The 19,994-nt window shown below is 33.1% G+C and overlaps 4 protein-coding genes and 1 long non-coding RNA gene across 6 annotated transcripts; all 5 read right to left on the bottom strand.

The window, feature by feature from the left end:
- Positions 1 to 251: 251 nt before the first annotated feature.
- On the bottom strand, positions 252 to 2,524 carry spx (spexin hormone). The gene is made up of 5 exons (XM_042722018.1): positions 1,804 to 2,524; positions 1,470 to 1,550; positions 1,049 to 1,106; positions 880 to 942; positions 252 to 714 (listed from the first exon to the last, which is right to left on the bottom strand). Exons 1-5 carry the CDS (start codon positions 1,807 to 1,809, stop codon positions 614 to 616), a joined length of 309 nt encoding a protein of 102 aa, XP_042577952.1. The 5' UTR covers positions 1,810 to 2,524; the 3' UTR covers positions 252 to 613.
- A 679-nt stretch (positions 2,525 to 3,203) lies between these two features.
- LOC122137022 lies at positions 3,204 to 4,999 on the bottom strand. The gene is made up of 2 exons (XR_006154523.1): positions 3,888 to 4,999; positions 3,204 to 3,719 (listed from the first exon to the last, which is right to left on the bottom strand). It is a non-coding gene; the product is annotated as an uncharacterized LOC122137022 (long non-coding RNA).
- A 104-nt stretch (positions 5,000 to 5,103) lies between these two features.
- On the bottom strand, positions 5,104 to 6,750 carry golt1ba (golgi transport 1Ba). Its single transcript, XM_042722017.1, has 3 exons — positions 6,641 to 6,750; positions 6,183 to 6,274; positions 5,104 to 5,631 (listed from the first exon to the last, which is right to left on the bottom strand). Exons 1-3 carry the CDS (start codon positions 6,663 to 6,665, stop codon positions 5,419 to 5,421), a joined length of 330 nt encoding a protein of 109 aa, XP_042577951.1. The 5' UTR covers positions 6,666 to 6,750; the 3' UTR covers positions 5,104 to 5,418.
- Positions 6,751 to 7,552: 802 nt separating this feature from the next.
- Positions 7,553 to 8,710, bottom strand: stmp1 (short transmembrane mitochondrial protein 1). The gene is made up of 3 exons (XM_019091040.2): positions 8,546 to 8,710; positions 8,289 to 8,342; positions 7,553 to 8,140 (listed from the first exon to the last, which is right to left on the bottom strand). The coding sequence occupies exons 1-3, from the start codon at positions 8,558 to 8,560 to the stop codon at positions 8,069 to 8,071; spliced, it is 141 nt and encodes a 46-aa protein (XP_018946585.1). The 5' UTR covers positions 8,561 to 8,710; the 3' UTR covers positions 7,553 to 8,068.
- A 212-nt stretch (positions 8,711 to 8,922) lies between these two features.
- On the bottom strand, positions 8,923 to 19,324 carry LOC109074925 (T-complex protein 11-like protein 2). Of its 2 annotated transcripts, none has more exons than XM_042722012.1 (10): positions 19,169 to 19,324; positions 14,671 to 14,854; positions 14,027 to 14,159; positions 13,713 to 13,833; positions 13,403 to 13,626; positions 12,385 to 12,521; positions 11,530 to 11,717; positions 11,252 to 11,433; positions 10,933 to 11,105; positions 8,923 to 10,363 (listed from the first exon to the last, which is right to left on the bottom strand). In XM_042722012.1, exons 2-10 carry the CDS (start codon positions 14,840 to 14,842, stop codon positions 10,092 to 10,094), a joined length of 1,602 nt encoding a protein of 533 aa, XP_042577946.1. In that variant the 5' UTR covers positions 14,843 to 14,854; positions 19,169 to 19,324; the 3' UTR covers positions 8,923 to 10,091. The 2 variants fall into 2 exon arrangements, with proteins under 2 accessions (XP_042577946.1, XP_042577947.1); XM_042722013.1 differs by having other exon boundaries at positions 14,671 to 14,851; positions 19,169 to 19,308.
- Between the last annotated feature and the right edge of the window lie 670 nt (positions 19,325 to 19,994).

Raw genomic sequence — 19,994 nt, 5'->3', positions numbered from 1 at the left:
TTTTTGTGAAATTGTAGTATAATAATTTGTCTTTGTATACATATCAATGATTAGCATAAGGTGCAAAAATGTATCCTATCCATATTTTATTAAGAAGTATTACTCACAATAGCGGTTATCAGTGCAAATTCAGTTTAATTTCTTGAGAAAATGTTCACACATTCGCAAATATGTATTTTATAGACCGGTCAATTCACATGTTGATTTAACATGAGAAAATGAAAAGGACAAGCAAAAATCTGTACAGTTAATTTTATATTACACATAATTTCAATCATCATAAATAGTCGCTTTTCCAAGATGATATGTCTTGAAAAAACAACCCATTATTTCGCCTGAAAGAAATAAAGAACAAAAAAAACCTTACTATCAGTTGTTATTTCACTGATCAGTCCAAGTGGAATCATACACACAATCTGGAGAAACACAGAACTCTACATTACTCAAATCTAACTGTAACAGAGCTGAACAGTGAGTGATGAACCTTCAGAGATGTCAAACACCGGCATCACTGTAGCGGAGGATGAACTTGAAAACATTAAATTCCACATGGCTCACAAAACTGGAAGTATTCAGATGAAAGAGTGAGTTGTTGGCGGTCTTTGAGCTGGTTTCAGTAAGGCTCACCCTCGTCTCTGGCTTGCTGGAGAACATTTAAGAGAAATGCAGCCGCTTTAGAGATGCTCAGGTTTTCTGTGTTTTGGCTGCGTGACTCTGTGGAGAAGGACAGTTTACATATTAACAGTAATATTTATTTACACGCTTACAAGCAGTATTACACTTGCATGCAATATTAACACTGTAAAGTCTCAGCAAGCATAACTAATGGTTTAGACAACAAAAGTCATAAAACTGAGATTTTTAATAAATAATTCATACCCAAGCGTATTGTGTCATACAAGTCCCCTTCATTTCGGTCTTCTGACACAAAGCGCCGTCCCTCTATTATAAACAAGGAAAAACTAACTCGTACAAAATTGCACGGAACAAAAGTAATCATCTATGCAGTTTTAGACACAAATATGGTTGAAAAACAGCAGGAACATACGTGTGCCCTTCAGGTATAACATGGCTTGGGGCGTCCAATTCCGACGCTGAAAACTGCCCTTTAATATATATATATATATATATATATATATATATATATATATATATATATAATATATATATATATATACTATATAAAAGAGAGATTACATGCATTGTTATAAGTAGAGCATAATTAAAATATAATTTAAAAAAAATTGCAAATAATTACAATTTTACAATTAAAATAGTAAAAAATGTAAATATAATTATTTTCATGTAGAGTATATTTGAAAAATGTTGTATAAAAATAAGTATTTTAATATGTTTATAATATACATAAAAATCAAATATTAATTAAAGCAATATTTACATTATTCAATAATAATTGAATTGTTTAAATTAAAACAGTAAATGTTTAAGTGAATAATATTATATCATACCATGGGTGCACTCCAGGAATGGGACACAAATGTTGCCAGAAGTAACAGCGCAAGTGCGTAAGCTGCAAGAGTCCTTAAATCCTGAAAGAGTGAAGACGTGTTAAAATACATAATTTTCCATGTGCAAGAACATTGCAGTCAGCTTTTTGTAACACTGTATATATTCTCTACATTGTTCATTACATTATGCACAAAAGTATCAATACAAGATTCCTAATATAAAATGACTAAATTCCTGGTAGTCCCATCAGCTTTTTTTTTTTTTTAATTCGGTCTAGTTACAAGTAAATTGCAAAAGTGTACGAGATAAACACAAGCATGTATGTGGACTTACTTTCATAGTGTCAGACGTTCTCTTCAGCTGTTAAGACTCAGAGGCAAGACCAAAAGTGAAGACTGTGAAGTCTGTCCTTGATATTTATAATCATCAGGGTGGGGGAATGTTGAATGAATTAGTCTTCAGCTATAGGTCAAGTCCCATTGATTCACAACGGGGCCGGACCACGAACCTTTCAGAGCGATTAGTTAACCCTTCCTTTAAAACTAATAAGGCTACTTTACTGCTATGACGTCTGAAGACACGCTCGCAGGGCTGGCTACACTTACATCTGTAAGCTAGGATGCTTTTTAGAGCTGCTGAAGGGAAATTTCCATTCGTGTGCACTTTTAATAGCTAACTAATGAAAAGAAGAGGGTGGAAAGTATTGATATGTTTACACCTTCAGCAATGAAGCGTCTCAAATCCACCAGCTAATCGTTTTTTATGAATGAACAGTGAGCGGCTGATGGGGTTTCCCTGCTGACAATACATATATAAATATCTGCTGGGCTCTGCCTACAAATGACTTTGTCTCTTCTAGAAGGGAATACTAATGGATAAGAAGCATACATCCTAAATGTGTATGGTCTCTGAAATTAATTACAAAACAACAAATCTTGCCAGAGTAAAAAACTAGACAGTCTGACTAAACAAGTCTGTCTCATTCCTCAATATACTTGAGGCACCATTTGTCATTCTTTAGGACACAAGAGAATAAATATATTAATATTAATAAAAACGAATATGCCAAAATTTTATCAACAAGAACCAAAAAATAAAAATGTAATCATAATAATCAATTATTTATATATGAATAATGTATTATAAATATATATAAAATTAATAATTATTTTACATGCTGTCAAATGATAAATTGCATCCAAAATAAAAGTTTTTGCTTATATAATATAGGTGTTTATTATGTATATATAAATACACACATACAGTATATATTATGAAAAAATTAACATGTGTATATTATTTTTTATTATATATTTATATTTTTGTTTTTTAATTTTTTTTATTTAATATATACATGCATGTGTTTGAATTTATATATATACATAATAAAAAATACACAGTACACACACATATTATGTAAACAAAAACTTATTTTGGATGTGATTAATTGCAATTATATATATGATTTGTTTATTATCATTAATTACAGTTCTTGATGATAATTTAATATTAATAATAATTTATTTATATATCAAAATATAATTATTTTAGTATATTAATATTACAACCATATTGTTATGAATAAAACATTTTTAAAGCCCTTTTTGAGGAGCCCCAAATGGTTTGTCAATACTTAATAAAGCAATAAGAATAAGAATAAAGACAAAAGTTTGTGGCAGCTGAACCATTCTGAAAAAATAAAATAGTTAATAATAACATCTCTATATGCCAGTCTGATTAGTAATAGTTTAATTTTAAAATAGAGTGTAAATATCACACAGTTTCAGCGGGTGTGATAGAAAAGAAAAAAAGAAGAAATTCGAGTCATCCAGCCCTCTTTAAAATACAATTATAGACACAACCATGTAACAAGGCCATTATTGTAACAAAATACAGACTTCCAGAAGTCAAACAAACATTCCTCATGGGAGGTTCTCCAGTAACTTCTTGATAAAGTTTGTGTTTATAAATGAGGGCACAGTGGTTCAGGGATGCAGTGATGCTGTGACGCAGCTTTGCTTTGGCCAGCCGATGAAGGAGTGGCTTGTTTTCCATGCTGTTTCACTGACGTACATATCACTCAGACGTCCTTACAATGGAAACACATCTGAATAGAAAGCTTCAGTAATACGACCTCTATACTTCTCATGGCTGTTTTAAGGTAAAGCTTTAGAAAATCCATCATAAATAAGTGGTAAAAAAAGAGTCTGTTAAACCATGTTGTTGCTTTCACTCATTTTGTCCACATACTGGAAAAACAAAAAGAGGTAGGATTAGGACACTTAAAAAAAATCATTTATAGATATAACAATACAATAATAAATATTCCTATCCATGACATGTTTATCACTTAAAATACTGGACACAGGACAACATGATTCATGCTCACATGCAAGACAGAATTAGCAGTGACTGACCAAAATGACTGACTGTCCGCTCAGCCTTAGGAAAGCATTAAAAGAAGAATAAACAGATGTTGAAAGACACTTGCATGAGGTGAAAACAGGTGCCCAGAAAAGCCTAGTGTTTATCTAAATGTGTGTTAGCCACTGTTTGAGTGGTATCATCAGTTCCGGTTATGTAGTTGATACCATTCAAAACATTTGGGTCGGTAAGATTTTTAAGGCTGACCAAAAATACAGTAAAACAGTAATACCGTGAAAGGTTATTACAATTTAAAATAGCCATTTTCTTTTTTAAATGCATTATAAAAGATAAGTTATTTCTGTGAGATTTTCAGCATCATTCCTCCAGTCTTCAGTGTCACATGATCCTTCAGAAATCATTCTGATATGCCGATTTGCTGCTCAAGAAACTTTACTACTTATTGTTACCAACGCTTAAAACAGTGCTGCTAAATATTTTTCACAAAAATATTACTTTGACATGATTTCAGGATATTGTAATATTATAAATGTCTTTACAGTCACTTTTGATTGATGCATCCTTACTGAAAAAAACAAGAAAACAGTATTTCTTAAAAAACTTTCAAACAGTAATACATGTAATTTCATATATTCAGTTCTATTCTACTAAGAATAGAATTCTCTTGTACCAAGTTGGGATTTTTAAAAACTAAGGAAAAATATCACTTCATTGCAAATCCCTTAATATTGGAATATCTGAATATATGTGAACAAAAACATAACTTGTTTTCAAAGATGTCCATTTTGATTTGTATTACATTTAGTTCAAAAGCATATTAGTCTCATAGATGCTAAAGCAAGCAAAAGCTTTTAAAGTGAATTTACAATAGGACTGTGTCCTAACCAGACGTGACGTAATACGTTTATATTGATAAGCAGTTTATCTGTTCACACTGATAGTGTAAATGTTAACACAATCACATTCAATTAGAACATGCTTTTTTAAAGGTTTGGTAGCTCAGTTACACTTTTCATGTTTGTTATTTGTCATTTATTGCATAACAACTGGTTAGAACGTGTTAAATTCACTGCAATCTGAGAGGATCCTAATATGGAAATAAAACCAAGAGAGGGAGAAAAAGATTGCCTCGCAACTCTTTTTTTCTTCATAATACTTACCACTATTATAGGGGGGATTTTGAGAGTGTATCAGAGCAGGGGTTTTCTTGTTGTGGAGTATAACAACTGTGGAGAGTATCCTACACGTGAACAGAAGCCATTAGAGTGTAGATATAGACTGATATTAGAAAATACTGGGATCCTTTTGAGATTATTGATCTGAAATGTTAGTCTTTTTTTTTTAGTTCCAAAATCTACCAACAGATTTCAAGAATAATGTACATTTTATTTTTTAAATAATATAATCGTAATACTTACTATTGTGTAAAATAAGTGTTCATTTAATTTTCTCTTTTTTACTTGTAAAATGTGTAGTTTATCTGTATCAGTGTAGATAATATCTATATCCACTGTATCAGCATCATCTAGAGCTACTAGTTATGTAGCTGTATAGTTTACCTGGTTAAGAGCTTCCTATTTCTTTAAAAACAAAATACCTGAATAATAGAAAGAAGCCATAAAACTCTAGAATCACTCCAATGATGGGCCATCCGATCAGCACTATAAAGACGCCTCCGAGGAAGAAGCTGGTGGCTTTCATTTTGTGCTTCTGAAAGAAGAACCTGAAGGTCCTCTCCAGCCCGATTACAAACGCCAGGCCCACAACAAAAAGGATCTGAGACAAATGAAGACCAAGAGAGAGGTAAGAGACACAAACTGCCTTTGGGTCGAGGGATCTGTGCTTATGTGTGTCTATAAGCACTCATAATATAATATAATTATAACATTATTATTGGTATAAAAATGTTATATTTTAGCTATTATGAGAGACCACTTAATACCAGGAAAATCTAGAGTAAGTTATTATGTTATAATAATTAGTGACAGGTTAATATAGGGAGGATTTATGGAGGATTTGTGGGGAATATTAGGGATGTGTTGGAAATGTGTACTATTCACACTTAAGAATATTATTTATAACTATATATATATATAGATATATATATATATATATATATATTATATATATATATATATATATAAACGTGTATATACACACACTTTTTTTAAATATACTGTACTCTGATAAGAAACTAATAATATATACATTTTTTTTTATTTGTATGTGATTAGTATAATTAAAATGATCATATCGTTATAAATATGTAAGGCATAACCAAAAAATTTTTTTTAAAAAGATATCAATGACAACATGGGAACACTCACATTTCCTATGGCAAGGAGAGCTTTATCGAAAAACAGGATCATCCCAAAAAACAGAAAGAATACACCAAATCCTGTTAGCCCCATTCCAATTTCTGTAGAGAGAAGGAAAGCCAATACGCTAATATGACCATTCCTTGTTGATGATTATGATGATCATATGCATAAAACTATGTTTATAGGACTGCCCTGTCTTCATGCAATCAGTCTGGTGCAGTTCACCATCCACATTAACGCGGTTTTTAAGCCAGAACATTTATTTTGTCTGTTTCCTGTCATGACTTTTACATTAGACTTATTACTGGTGGAGTGACATCTGTACACAGCTGCATGAATCCACACACACATGAATACTCAAGACAGGCGAAATAATAAAGACGACAGGCTCTGCAGCTGAAAGCACTAACGCTAGACATTGTCTGCGGCAGAACTGTCAGTGACACAGGTTGTGTTAATCTTACTCTGGGAGTCGGTGAGGGAAATCATCTTGGCTTGTCTCGCTCAGCAGCTGTCACAGGGGCGGCCACGCGTACCGGAAACACTCACTTCGACTTCCGGAAAAAACTTACAAACCTAATGTATCTCGTATTAATGTAGTTTTTTTTTTTTTTTTTTTTTTTTTAAGAATTGCAATTTTGAATAAGTAGTACGCTAAAAAAATAAAAATTAAAATCGAAAGAATTTTAAGACATTTAATGTGTTTTTGCGTGTCTAGTGATGACATGGTAAAAGTTACTGTAGTAAATATTAGACTATATTTAAAAAATAAACAATTACTGTTATATGTCGTAGTTTACATACATAATTTAAACCATAGTAACCTTGATAAATGTACACAGAAATGCAACCGTTCTATTTGGAACACTATTTGGAATACTGAGAAAGTTGTTTACTTCCGTGTCCACCGCGCCATCTTCCGGTCAATATATACAACAGCACACTTTTAACAGCGTTCAAACTGGTCTCCTTGTGGAGGTTTCTACTTTGTTTCAACATTTTGACGGGTCTGTATGAAAATCGTGACATTTGTACCTTTCTTTAATCGTTTTTGTCTGATGTATACTTTCATATGAGAATAAGTTGATGTTTTTGTCATTTTCCATGAATAATGTATCAGTTGGTGTCACATATTTTTTTAAGCATCATCCTAACCCCTTGAATCTCTGGTATATTTTAGACAAATTAATATCCAGCAAAGTATTTTTTATAGCATGAAAAGAGTACAGTTTTATTTTGAGTGTTGCACTTCTACCTAAATTTAATTAACAAAAATGTAATGTGTAGAGCGTTATCATTTGATACTTTTAAGCGTGAGATTTATTTAATAAGTATTACTAGAAAATAAAAGAATAACAATATTGGCAACCAACAACTTAAAGCAAGCATTTTATTAGTATAATCTCAGAACTTTATTACATAATATTAAGAAGGCATTATAAAACATTGCAGTAATTTGTTTCGAATATCTGATTATTATGTGCAGCTTCTATTTGCACTGCAAATATGTTTTCTCGATAAAAACAGTAAACCCAAGAACTGTATCACACTGCAAGCTGTTTCTGACAATTAAAATAAAAATCCCATTGAGTTTTTAAAATATATTAATGAATAATTATCCAAAATATAACAGCAAAAAAAATCAGGTGTAAACATATTTACTCTGATTAAGAAAAGAGAGAGAGAGAGAGAGAGAACACAATGCAAAACGCAGAACACATCAACTTTCAAAACAATGTTGATTTTGAGGCACTCTTTGACACCAGGCATATACTGCACCCTGAGGGCTCTTTTGTTTATACTTTATCACATACTAGATTATATTCTTGTTCTTAAATATCCCCCTACAGTTAATAACAAGTTGCCATATTTCCACACGTGACTTGTGTCCATCACTCCGGGGGTTTCTTCTTGGCCTCCACGTCCTTCTTAAAGGCCTCGAATTTCTTTGAAATATTGGGTACCTTGAAAAAGTTATAAACAAATAAATGATCAGACAATGATCACTAAACAATGGAGCTGTTCTCTATTTTAAGACTTATTAGAATTCGTGTATTATAAGATTTTAGACAGACACGGAGTTAATATGTGAATAAATGTTGTTTTTATAACCTCGTAATTCTGTGCCAGATACATGCCAACCACGTTCCCCAGAGTGAAGCCAAGCTGAAAAACAAAAGATGCTCAAAGATCAGCAAAATCATATCACAGAGAGATACATTCTCTTGTATAATAAATGATCTGGCTGGAAATGTTTATATTTAGCTCAAATGAAACCCTTTGATTAGCTAACGTTAGTTACTTAGATATTAGGTAAGCAAGCGAATACACTCACGTTTACAATCTTACGAACATATGTAAGTACTTACTATGAATTGCATCATGATTAAAGTTTTGAAATGGTGAAAAGAAACTAAATAACAGTGACACTGGTCCCGAAATGTAGTATGGTTTTGCGTTTGACACGGTTAGACTTTAACCAGCTTCATAGGTCATCGGCATAACATCAACACACCGGAAGCAGTATTTTTGCAAAATAAGAGTCTTAATTATGTTTAATTGCGCTACAACAAATTGTAGACCAGATAACTTGTGATTTTAATATAATTTTCCCCACTTTCAGTAAAATGTTAACTGATTTTAATTTAAAATTAACAATTAAATTATTTTTAAAAATGTAACAATAGAATATTTAAATGCTGTCAGATAAATGCAGAAACAGGTTTAGAAGTAGTGAACTATGAACTTATTCCCACACTTTCTTTTTATTTATTATTTTTTTTAGTGCTTGTCACACTACATATATTTTGTTGTTCTTACATCTTGGAAAAAAAAACAATACATATATTGCAAAATTGTTAAGCTGAAGGTCTGTCATGTTAAAACAATTGCTTTCCAAACAAAGATCTCATTCATTCGCTTGCCACAATGGCAAAAATCATGTGTGTTTATGTGTGTGTCACCAGCCAAACAAGGGTCTTGATCTATGCGGTTAGGTAACAGTTAAAACAATTAACATAACTGAACAAAAGAGCACAATCATTATATAAGAGAATCACCTTAAATTTCAAATACGACAGTAATAAAACATACATGCCTGTAACCAAAGCACAATGATACAAACAGCATACAAAACTAACCCAAATGTTGACGTCTAAAGGATAAAAAAAAAAGGACAACAAATGATCATGCAGTCCTAACTGTATAAATTAACACTACCAGGACCAAAAAAAATTCAAATTAATTTAACAATATCGTTCAATTTTATCTTCCCAGAGTTCTTGATTCTTTATATATCTCTGACTCTTTATATAATTTCAAGTTTCTTCCATTTCAAATTATGCAGAATAAGAAATTCAGACCATTTTTTTCCAACTGTATAAACACAGTTAATATTTGTAATACAATACATTCAAAATAATTTCACTTTGTCGATGATGGATTTCAATATGCTCCAATAAACATTTTTTATGATCTAGAAAATAGGCATGGGAAACAACATGGGTACCTTTAAAAGGATATAACATATTCTCAATAGTCTGTAAATGATCTGTGTAAATATATTAGCCTATTTTGGCTACGTCTTTAACAACTGTAAATATAATTTTTTTTTCTGCTTGCACCTAAACATTGTCAATATACTGTACAAAATGACTGCTTTTCTATTGCAGTAACACTGTCAAGTGAAAACCACAGTTAGAGGGATGCTAAAAATATAACTTGGCAAGGAACATAGTCCCCCCCCCCCCCCCCAATTCATAATTTCCCATCTTAGGCATCATAGCACATTATTGTTCTTCAGTCTTCTTCGTACTACAGTGATTCACTTAAATCAAGCATCAAATAATTCACTTGGAAACACATGAGTGAAATGCCTGGTGATGATAATGAATCCAGTTAACGATGCATCCTGATTTATTTGGACTCCAGTGGGCTGCTGGGTGGCCCCTGTATGATCCCATTCTGCGGAGTCGGTTCTTGCATGTTGATGAAAAGTAGATTCTTCAGGATGCTCACGTAGAAAGGACCGTAAACCTTTTTGTTGAAGTTGACGAGGTTGACAAAACTGACCCCAAGCCCCATGAGCTCCGGCTGAATCAGACCCAAGCCTGGCGGTACGGGAGGGGGCGTCCTGTGAGAGTTGGTAGAAGCGAGGACCACCCTAAAGTACTGCTGTACCCTTCCCTCTGTGGGACAGAAAAAAAAATAATGCAGGCTTTAAGGCAATATTACAAGTTCAGCTCTGACAGCATTTGTTGCCATAATGTTGGTTATCACAAAAATTTTCTTACTTAGATTTTCTTACTTAGTATTTTGTCTTCTTTTCTTGTACAAATTACATTTCTAAACATTCTTAAATCAAGTTACTTAAAAATGTAGCAACTTGAGTTGCATAAAACAAGAAAAAAAAATCAATGGGCTAAGGAAAATAAACTTACTCAAAGGAAAAATTGGTTTATTGTTCTTATTACATTGGCAGATATTTTTGTTTTATGCATAAAAAAAAAAACATTTAATTCTAATTACTCCACTGGCAGATTTTCTTGTTTTATGCAAAAAGATTATTATAATATATAATTTTCTATATTATAAACTTTTATGTACTTTGCTTCTCACGAAAATGTTTCTTGATTTTAATTATGTTTGTTTAGATATTTTTACTGGTAAACAAGACAAAAGTATAAGAAAATAATTTTTTGTAATGTCACAAGTGCTGTTGATTGGAACTCGAATATTCCTTTACATTTTTCCTTACCAACAAGAGTGCGTATTGGGTTGTTTTCCTGGGTGATGTCACAAATCTGGCCCTTTAAAGTTTCCTGCAGTTCAGCCGGCAGAGCTGGGAAGTCTCTTTCAGCCAGAGACTTGTTGACCTCACAGCAGATCTGAGCACTGACGTTTCCAAGAGCTTCAGTGAGATTAAAGTCTCTGTAAGCCAAACGGGGAGGAAAAAAACCAATAGGCAAGATCTTTTAGATTGAGACATTCATAATAGCATTTATGTAGAAGTATGTGTGACGTGTGCATGTATGAGCCTGAGCAGAGTTTAGGGGAAGGACAGGGATCAGACATACGCGCTATGCATGCCCTCCAGCAGCACTGCTGTCATCTTCTTAAGTCTCTCGACAAGATCGGGCAGACCTGACACGGCCCCTCCTATTGAGCTGCAGACTATCAGCAGAACAGACGCGACTGCTTGATAGAGCTGAAGAGACCGCTGCATCTCCTGCAACCTCACTTCATCCGTCATCACGGTCTGCAAGTGTTAGATCATAAAGCACTCTTAAATATGCATTCTGAATTCGTTATCAATGCTCAGTATGATTGATAATAACTGTGTTTGTTCTCCAACCTCAGGTAATGGGCCCTTGCTCTCGTCCCAGGTGAGCAGTCTGATGTAGGCTGTATTTAGCACCAGCGTGGGGCCTGGTAAAGGTTTGCCGCTCTGCCCAGAATCACTGCTCTTGTCTGCTGGTAGCATGACTCGAGTGGCCTCCTCTATTGAAGATCTGATCCACTCAGTTGTATGGTCCAAAGCACCTGGGTGAATTAAAATGATGTTAAAGGTTGCCCAGGTGTGCAAAGGAATCCACATACTTTTGGGTGAACTATCTCTTTAAATAGTAAATAGTTCATTTAAATAGTTTTAAATAATTTAATTTAGTTTTCATTTAATAATATTTAACTATATGAGAAAAAATTATTTAAATTATTCAAAATATTATTAGTTTATTATTATTATTTTAACTATAATAATAAACTAATAATAGTTTGAATAATTTAAATAATTTTTTCTCATATAGTTAAATATTATTAAATGAAAACTAAATTAAATTATTTAAAACTATTTAAATAATTTTTTCTCATGTAAAAACTCATGTCTAAACCTTAATTTACTCTATTGAGAGCGATTTCATTTTTTTTTATTCTCAGTTTTTTTTGTTTTTTTTTGACCATACAATAAAAGTCAATGGTGTCCAATTTTGTTGTGAACCCCACTGACTTTCACTGTACAAACAAAAATAGTCAAAACATCTTCAAAGCATCTTTTGTGTTTCTCAGGAAAAAGAAAGCCAAATGGTTCTGGAATGACAAAAGGTTGATCAATAATGACAAAATATTATTTTTTGTTGTGAAAATGACTGATCCTTTTAAATGCAATCATTTTATTTAAAACAATTTTAAATTATTTTATTTGTAGACTTACTGGGAGTTTTTTCCAGAATGCTCTGGAATTTGGCTCTCTCATACTCTACCGACTGCCTCTGAAGCTCTGGCCTGAGGCTCTGGATGGTAAAATTCACCATGTCCATTTTCATCAGGTCCAGCACCCTGAAGATTTCTCTGTGACACACAGGCGATCATTTACAATTCAGTTACTTTGCCTCAGGTGAATGTTTACATGAAATATGGCTGTTAGTGAAGACAACACCGTTACTGATTTGTGCCCCATATCCCCCTTAGTTACTTAGTTATTATTAAAACATTACTAATTATTAATTCACAGCCCGAGCTTATGTACAAAACATCTATATCTTCTAATATATTTAATTTATGTATAAATATATAAAAATAATATACTTCTGATACTAACATTATTTAAAAATTACTAATTATTAATTCAACTATGTGTGTAATAAATATATAATATATATATATATATATATATATATATATATATATATATATATATATATATACACACATATATATATATATATATACACATACACATACACACACTATAACTATATATAACCAAAACTACTAAAAGTGTCAAAAACATTCAACAAAATAATTAAAATAAAATATTTAATAAAACATTTTTATTAAAATAAAAACAATAAAATAATAATACATATAAATATAAATATAAATATATATATATAAATACTCATTCATATTAATTATAATTGTTTTTGATTGTTAATGTTATTATATTGTTGTAGTTGTAAGGCCACCCAAAATATTAGATTTTTGCATATGTGTGGTTTTAGTTGCTCCTACATTTTTTTTTCATAAATTAAGAACAAATTTTAGTATAAATGTAATTGGTTATTCATGATTTGTTCAAGAAATTTTACGTACCTGTACACAGATTTCATGCACAAATTTGAATGAGAATGGGATGCACTGTTTGTAAGTTATTACACCAGCCAGTGAGCTCTGAAGTGAAATTGACCTAGTTCTACAAAGCTATACAAGAAGACACCTTAATAACATACTTGAAGAGTGTCACTAAGTCGCCTGAGTTCTCCTTGAGCTTCTTGATTTCATCGTCTCGGACCGGTGCACAGAACTTGCCCATAGTATTGATGATATAAGACATAAGGCCCTGGATATCAACCGCATTGTTATCAGCCTGCTGGCGGATCAGGTCCATGTCCAGAACCTCCATGATCTGAGTACGCAAGCGATTGGCCCCGGGGTTCAGGAAGGACAGCAGGGTCTTTGATGATGGGACAAAAATGATTAAGAAGTCACTTGCCATCAGACTGCTTTTCATCATTGTATCAAAGTAAATGTGTAACTTACATCTCTGATCTCTTCCAAAAGTTTGATGGCGTAATCATACTCAGGAGGGTCATCATTCAGCTCGGTTTCAAGACAATCCCAGAAGGCCTTGTGCACCATATCTTTAACTCTCTTCTCCAGGCTTTAAGGAAAAAAAGGTTAGGATTCAATTGTTCTATATTGAATGTGTATATATATAAGTTTTCATAATCATCACCCTTAACTTGTTCTTGACCCATGTCTATAATTATGAACAGTTACCAAGCAAACTGAACATCAGGTGGGGCCCAGATCTGGAGATGGTAAATCATAATTATATAACAACAGTTTAGTACCTATTTTGGGGTAGATCCGGAGGCTCTAGTTGGAAGTTCCTGTTGACAATGATCTCATGAGCCAGGCTCAGATTAGAAAGGTCCCGTGCCGAGGTCATGACCTCGTCAAGCGTTAGGGTTTTTGGTGGGCTGCCTGAGGACACAGTGGCAATAAAGGTTAAAAGATCAATAGACATTTATCCAATAAAAACAACAACTTTTTGTTAACTGAGAAACCTATATAAATATCAGAAAAACAAAAAAATAGACACACTGCATTAAAATAAGTGTTAAATTGCTAAAACTGAAATAAAAATAAATTAAAGCTAAATAATCAATAAAATTAATTACAACTAATGAAAAAGACAAAAGCACATAAAATTACTAAATTACTAAAATGACAAACTAAAAATATAAAAATAAAAGCTATTTTGAACTTTTAATAAATACAATTGAATATAAATAATACAAAAATTTATAAAACTAAAACGACAAACTAAAAATATAAAAATAAAAGCTAATTTGAACTTTTAATAAATACTTCAATTGTATATAAATAATACTAAGATAGCAGAATAAATGTTAAACTATTTCTGTGATGAATCTACTGAAAATAAATATACACAAATACTTTTTTGCCATTTGAATGTTAGTAGGACACCTACAGGAAGGAGAGGTGTGTTTGCTGGACGAATCGCTGGTGAAGCTCTGGCGAGAAAAGTCCACATCGCTAGACGAGGTCAAACTGTCGCACCTTTCCGATGACTCTGTGTCACTGTTCTTGTCCTCGCAGGCCACCGTAGAGGTGGAGGTGGGACGTTCATTGTTCAGTGGCATCGTGAGGTGCTGCTGCAAATTAAGTAAAAAGGTACTGAGAAAGATTTTGTGGCTAAAATTAAGGCTTTTTTTTTTGAGACAAACTTGAAGTTGATGCTTTTAGTGGAAATGGGGCAATGCCTTATATGACAATAGGATAAAGTCAGTGCTGGAAAATTCCACAAGGATATAAAGCTTCGTTGAAATAACAAAGAAAAGTGACTTGCAAATGCAAGGGAAAATAAATGGGCGACAAAAGGGCTCAGTGATATTCATGTGGCCCACAAAGAGACATTGTATTTTAAATGTGATTCAGACGCTGACTGCTGCTGTCTCTTGGGTAACAGATAACGCCGGATAGCTGTGTGATCTTTAAAAGCAAACCTATCTCGTTACACCCCTTAGCCTTTATAGGCTTCAGTACACACCTGTTTCCTAATGTAACAGAGTAACTGCTTGTCTTTTTAGGAAGTTGAGTCTGCCTCAGTAACAGAAAGTCAACGGTGACCTTCATTAATTAATATAAATACATTCAGATACTAAGACATTAATCCTATCTATTATTCTTAATGAGAGTTAAAGGAATGGTTAAACCGAAAATGTAAATTCTACCATCATTTCCTCGTGTCGTTCCAAACCTGTATGAGTTTGTTACTTCTGTGGAACACAATCTCAGACACTATTTACTTTGATTGTATGGAAAAAAATGATTTAAAGTCTCCTTTTTCGTTCCACTGAAGACAAGATAAGTCATTCTGGTTTGGAACAACATGAGGCTCAGAATTTTGTTGTTGATAACTAAAACTATTTTTAAAATGTTTTCTTTAAATAAAGCTGAAATGAAATAAGATATTAAATTCGGATGAAAAACTCTTGAAAAGAAGAAGAAAAAACTGAATATGTCGACATCTTACAACTAAAACTAAAGTAAATATACAGCAAAGTTAAATAATATATATTTTTTAATAATAGAAAAGGCAAAAGCACATAGGAAAACTACTAAAACTTAAACTAAAATGGAAACTGACAATTTAAAAAAGTAATCAAAAGTGTTAATAAATACTATAATAATATAAAATAGTACAAAAAAATAAAAAAACATGTTTCAGTATAAATGAACCATAATAAATGATCATTTTTGGGTGAATCATTTTTTTTTTCTCTCCCTTTAAGATCATTTTGCCCCTTAAAGGGATACTCCACCCCAAAATGAAAATTTTGTCATTAATCACTTAACGCCATGTCGTTCCAAACCTGTAAAAGCTTTGTTCGTCTTCAGAACACAATTTAAGATATTTTGGAAAATCGAGAGGCTTGAGACTGTCCCATAGACTGCCAAATAAATAACAGTGTTAAGGTCCAGAAAAGTATGAAAAGCATTGTCGGAATAGTCCATCTGCCATGGTACTGAGATTTGTCAAAAACTGGCCATGATTTCCCGGAATAAAGTCGTTATTTTTTGTTTTTCGTGTATCTACAAACAAGTATTCTCGTCTCAAATGTTACTTCACTGATGGCAGATGTGTTCTCCAAACTGACTTGGCAGCAGTCTATGGGACAGTCTCAAGCCTCCCGGTTTTCATCTAAATTATCTTAAATTGTGTTCCAAAGACGAACAAAACTTTTACGGATTTGGAACGACATGGGGGTAAGTGATTAATGACAACATTTTCATTTTGGGGTGGAGAAACCCTTTAACAATAAAGTCACTATAATTTGGTCGAACACACACATTTGGTTTTATTTATTCTACATTATATTAATGTAATTATAATTTCTAAAATGTGTACTTCACTATGCATAATAGGACCCTTATATGAACTGTTCAAGTGCTGTAGTTGTCTCAAGTCTATAGCAATTAACACAGATACCAGTACTTCCCAGTATTTGGAGTCTGGTTAAAAAAGAAAGACCAGTGACATAACATGTTCAAGCTCTTCCATTCTTGTTACTCCCAAAAGAGAGTATCTATTTTGAGCATAGGGGGCAAAGCAGTGCGACCTCTTCTCCTATTAGACCGGTTCAGTAGTTCTCGTGGTAAAAACAGAAAGCCATGCACATGCACATCCTCGGCCAGGTTTAAATTAGGAGAGACCGATGATGACAGCACCCCTGGCACCGTTTACAGCTCATGCTGCTCTGGGCCCTAAAAGGAGGTGCTGTAACACACACACACACACACACAGCGCTCAGCTGCTCTGCACACGTGACCTTATCTTCAGCTCACAAACAAGAACAAAACACGAACAAACTGTCAAAGCAGAGCAGCCGCCGAACTGGACTTTCCAGATCATGTAAACCCCAACCCATTTAAAGATTAGCAACATGGAACCAGTAAACAGTGACTTTATGGTTTGTATGTGAAATAAATCTGACCTAGATTGAAAAGTTTGGCTTGAAAAAACCTAGCCAGAAAGTTTTAAAAGCTTGCAGTTTGAGAGTTTTCAGTTTGAAGTAGTTTGTAATTTAAAATAGTTTTAAAGATTAAAGTTTGAATGTTTTCAAGGCAATACAGTCCATCAGAAAAACAGATGGAGTGGTTGCTAGGGTGTTTCTACCATGACTACCATGTTGCTAACATGTTTTTAGCATGACTAACACGTTACCAAAAATAAAAAATAAATGTATAGCCTGAATGCACTGTAAGTCGCTTTGGATAAAAGTGTCTGCTAAATGCATAAATGTAAATGTACTAGCATGTTGCTACCAAGATTAGCAAGTTACTAACATGTTTCTAGCACGATTAGCATGTTGCTAACATGATTAGCATGTTGCTAGCACATTTCTAGCATGATTAGCTAGTTATCATGTTTCTAACATGACTAGCATGTTGATAACATGGTTATCATGTTATTAGCATTTGTTTGTAGCAGGTTTACCACTGATAAGCTACTACTAAATATTGTAGAAACTTAATTTTCTGCAAAGTTGCTTTGCAACGATTTGTATCGTAAATTAGCATGTTACTAGTATGTTTCTAACATGATTAGCATGTTTCTAGCATAATTAGCATGTTATTAGCATGCTACTAGCATGATTAACACATTATCAACATGTTTCTAGCATGATTAGCATGTTGTTAACATGATTAGCATGTTACTAGCATGTGACTAGCATAATTAACATGTTATAAGCATGTTACTAGCATGATTAGCACGTTATTAACATGTTTCTAGCACGATTAGCATGTTGTTAACATGATTAGCATGTTACTAGCATGTGACTAGCACAATTAGCATGTTATAAGCATGTTACTAGCACAATTAGCACGTTATTAACATGTTTCTAGCACGATTAGCATGTTGTTAACATGATTAGCATGTTACTAGCATGTTGCTAGCATGATTAGCTTGTTATGTTTCTAGCATGACTAGCATTTTACTAACATGGTTAGTCATGTTATTAGCATGTTTCTAGCATGGTTATCATGCTGTTAGTATGTTTTAACGTGATTTAACATTGTAAATGAAAAAAAATAATAAAACCAGGTAAAACCAGCTGATTCGATAAAAAAAAATAATAGAGACCGGTTAAAACCAGCTTAACTGGTCAAAAATCAGCTTAGGCGAGTTGTCTAGTCTTAGTTGGTTTAAGATGAAAGTAACGTTAGCTGTTTTAAACTTGGTTGGTCTTTCAGCAGGTCTCCCAGTTAGACCAGCTAAAACCAGCCTGACCAGCTAAAAAGGTGCAAAAACCACTTTAAAACCAGCCTGGAAGCAGCCAACCAGCCAGATTAGAAATATTAGATAGAGTGGAAGCTTAAATGAGTTTCAGTGGGTTAGAAATAGTACATAGAAGGGAAGTTTGATTGAGCCTAATGGGCCTTCAGTGTGTTTAGATTTAAATTTCTGACAGTTGGAGTTTGAATATTCTTGCCTCATATGAGCGTTCCACCAATGCAAGTCTATGGGATTTTTATGATTTTTAATCTTGAGTTTAATGTTAGCAGCCCGAGTCAGAACAGTCTGTAGAGCTGGGCTGAGTTTGGTGGTTCTAGCTTGAAAGCTCTAGGAGTAGCGTTCAGAAATTTAGTCGAATAATAATAATAATAATAATAATAATAATAATAATATTTGGTGGTTTTGGTTTGGAAGCTTAAATAGAATATCAGTAATTTTGCTTTTTCAAGTCAACTTAATAAACAAGGCAGCGAGCTCGCGTCTGTACATTTAATAAAGCCATCAACGCAAAGACGTACGTGTTCAGTTTAATTTTCCACTGTTTTATTATAAATGCATTTCATTCAGTGAGTCAGTGATGTAAACAACCATTGTACAGCTCCTTAAAATCGCAAAGAATTATCAAATATATATAAACTATAAACGAATAAAACTTTGTAACAATTACCTCAGTCAAGTCCCCGATTGTGAGGACTTGGCAGACAAAAGTGGACAACCCAGTTTTTCCTCGATCTGCAGGTAAAATGTTTTGATGCTCCTTCCTCAGTACAGGGCTTTAAAGGGCTCTTTAAAATATCCCCTGGCTTGTAGTGTTTTGTGAAACTGGGAGAATCTATTATTCTGCACCTATAGGGGTTTCGATATTTTGTCTTTGGTATAAGAATTAAAGCTATTACGATAAATGAATATATACTTGTGGGAAAGATCATTTGAAAAACAAAATAAGCACGAGACGGTTGTTTTAAAATAAAACTACAAAAATATTGATAATATCGCACGTATAGGACTGGCCCGCACCCCCTAGTAACATAATGGCACAGTCCAGCTCGCATGAGCTTCTTTGTTTACGGATGTGACGTAAAAGTACATTAAAAATGCTTTGTGGCCAAAGCGAGCTGCTGTACAAAGTTACAAAGCATAAAACATTATTAATTCATTGTCGACGAATGCATGTGTCAGTTTTATTCGAACGTTTTGATTGAGTTCTGATTCTATCGATAACGTAAAGCGAATTCGATCTTTCGCTTAATCCCGCCCATCGAGGATTGTGACGATTTGTTATTGTTCAAAGACTTCAAATCACTTCCTGAACTTTTTAGCGTGATTCAAATTACAGAAATCATCACGAATATCAAAGCATGACGCCAAAATCATTTGAGGTTTATTTATTTATTATTATTATAATTTTTTATTAACGCTTTATGCTTTATCAAACCGTGTTTACTAGAGCTTTGAGGACATGCTGTATTCAAACTGAACCATGGTAACTAAAC

The sequence above is a fragment of the Cyprinus carpio genome, chromosome B4 (genome assembly GCF_018340385.1).
Source record: "Cyprinus carpio isolate SPL01 chromosome B4, ASM1834038v1, whole genome shotgun sequence".
In the NCBI taxonomy this organism is placed as follows: domain Eukaryota; kingdom Metazoa; phylum Chordata; class Actinopteri; order Cypriniformes; family Cyprinidae; genus Cyprinus; species Cyprinus carpio.
This window is presented reverse-complemented; position numbering and strand designations above follow the sequence as displayed.

Excerpts from the sequence above, each read along its gene's own strand:
- spx (XM_042722018.1), bottom strand. Across the intron at positions 943-1,048 it reads GTTATACCTGAAGGGCACAC|AGGGACGGCGCTTTGTGTCA; the intron begins GTATGTTCCTGC and ends TGTTTATAATAG. Across the intron at positions 715-879 it reads GTATGACACAATACGCTTGG|AGTCACGCAGCCAAAACACA; the intron begins GTATGAATTATT and ends CCTTCTCCACAG.
- golt1ba (XM_042722017.1), bottom strand. The coding sequence starts at position 6,665 with ATGATTTCCCTCACCGACTCCCAGA. Across the intron at positions 6,275-6,640 it reads TTCCCTCACCGACTCCCAGA|AAATTGGAATGGGGCTAACA; the intron begins GTAAGATTAACA and ends TTCTCTCTACAG. Across the intron at positions 5,632-6,182 it reads CTCTCCTTGCCATAGGAAAT|ATCCTTTTTGTTGTGGGCCT; the intron begins GTGAGTGTTCCC and ends CATTTGTCTCAG.
- stmp1 (XM_019091040.2), bottom strand. Across the intron at positions 8,141-8,288 it reads ATCTGGCACAGAATTACGAG|GTACCCAATATTTCAAAGAA; the intron begins GTTATAAAAACA and ends AACTTTTTCAAG.
- LOC109074925 (XM_042722012.1), bottom strand. The coding sequence starts at position 14,842 with ATGCCACTGAACAATGAACGTCCCACCTCCACCTCTACGGTGGCCTGC. Across the intron at positions 13,834-14,026 it reads CCGGATCTACCCCAAAATAG|CCTGGAGAAGAGAGTTAAAG; the intron begins GTACTAAACTGT and ends TTTTCCTTAAAG. Across the intron at positions 11,106-11,251 it reads CTGGAGGGCATGCATAGCGC|AGACTTTAATCTCACTGAAG; the intron begins GTATGTCTGATC and ends TTTGGCTTACAG.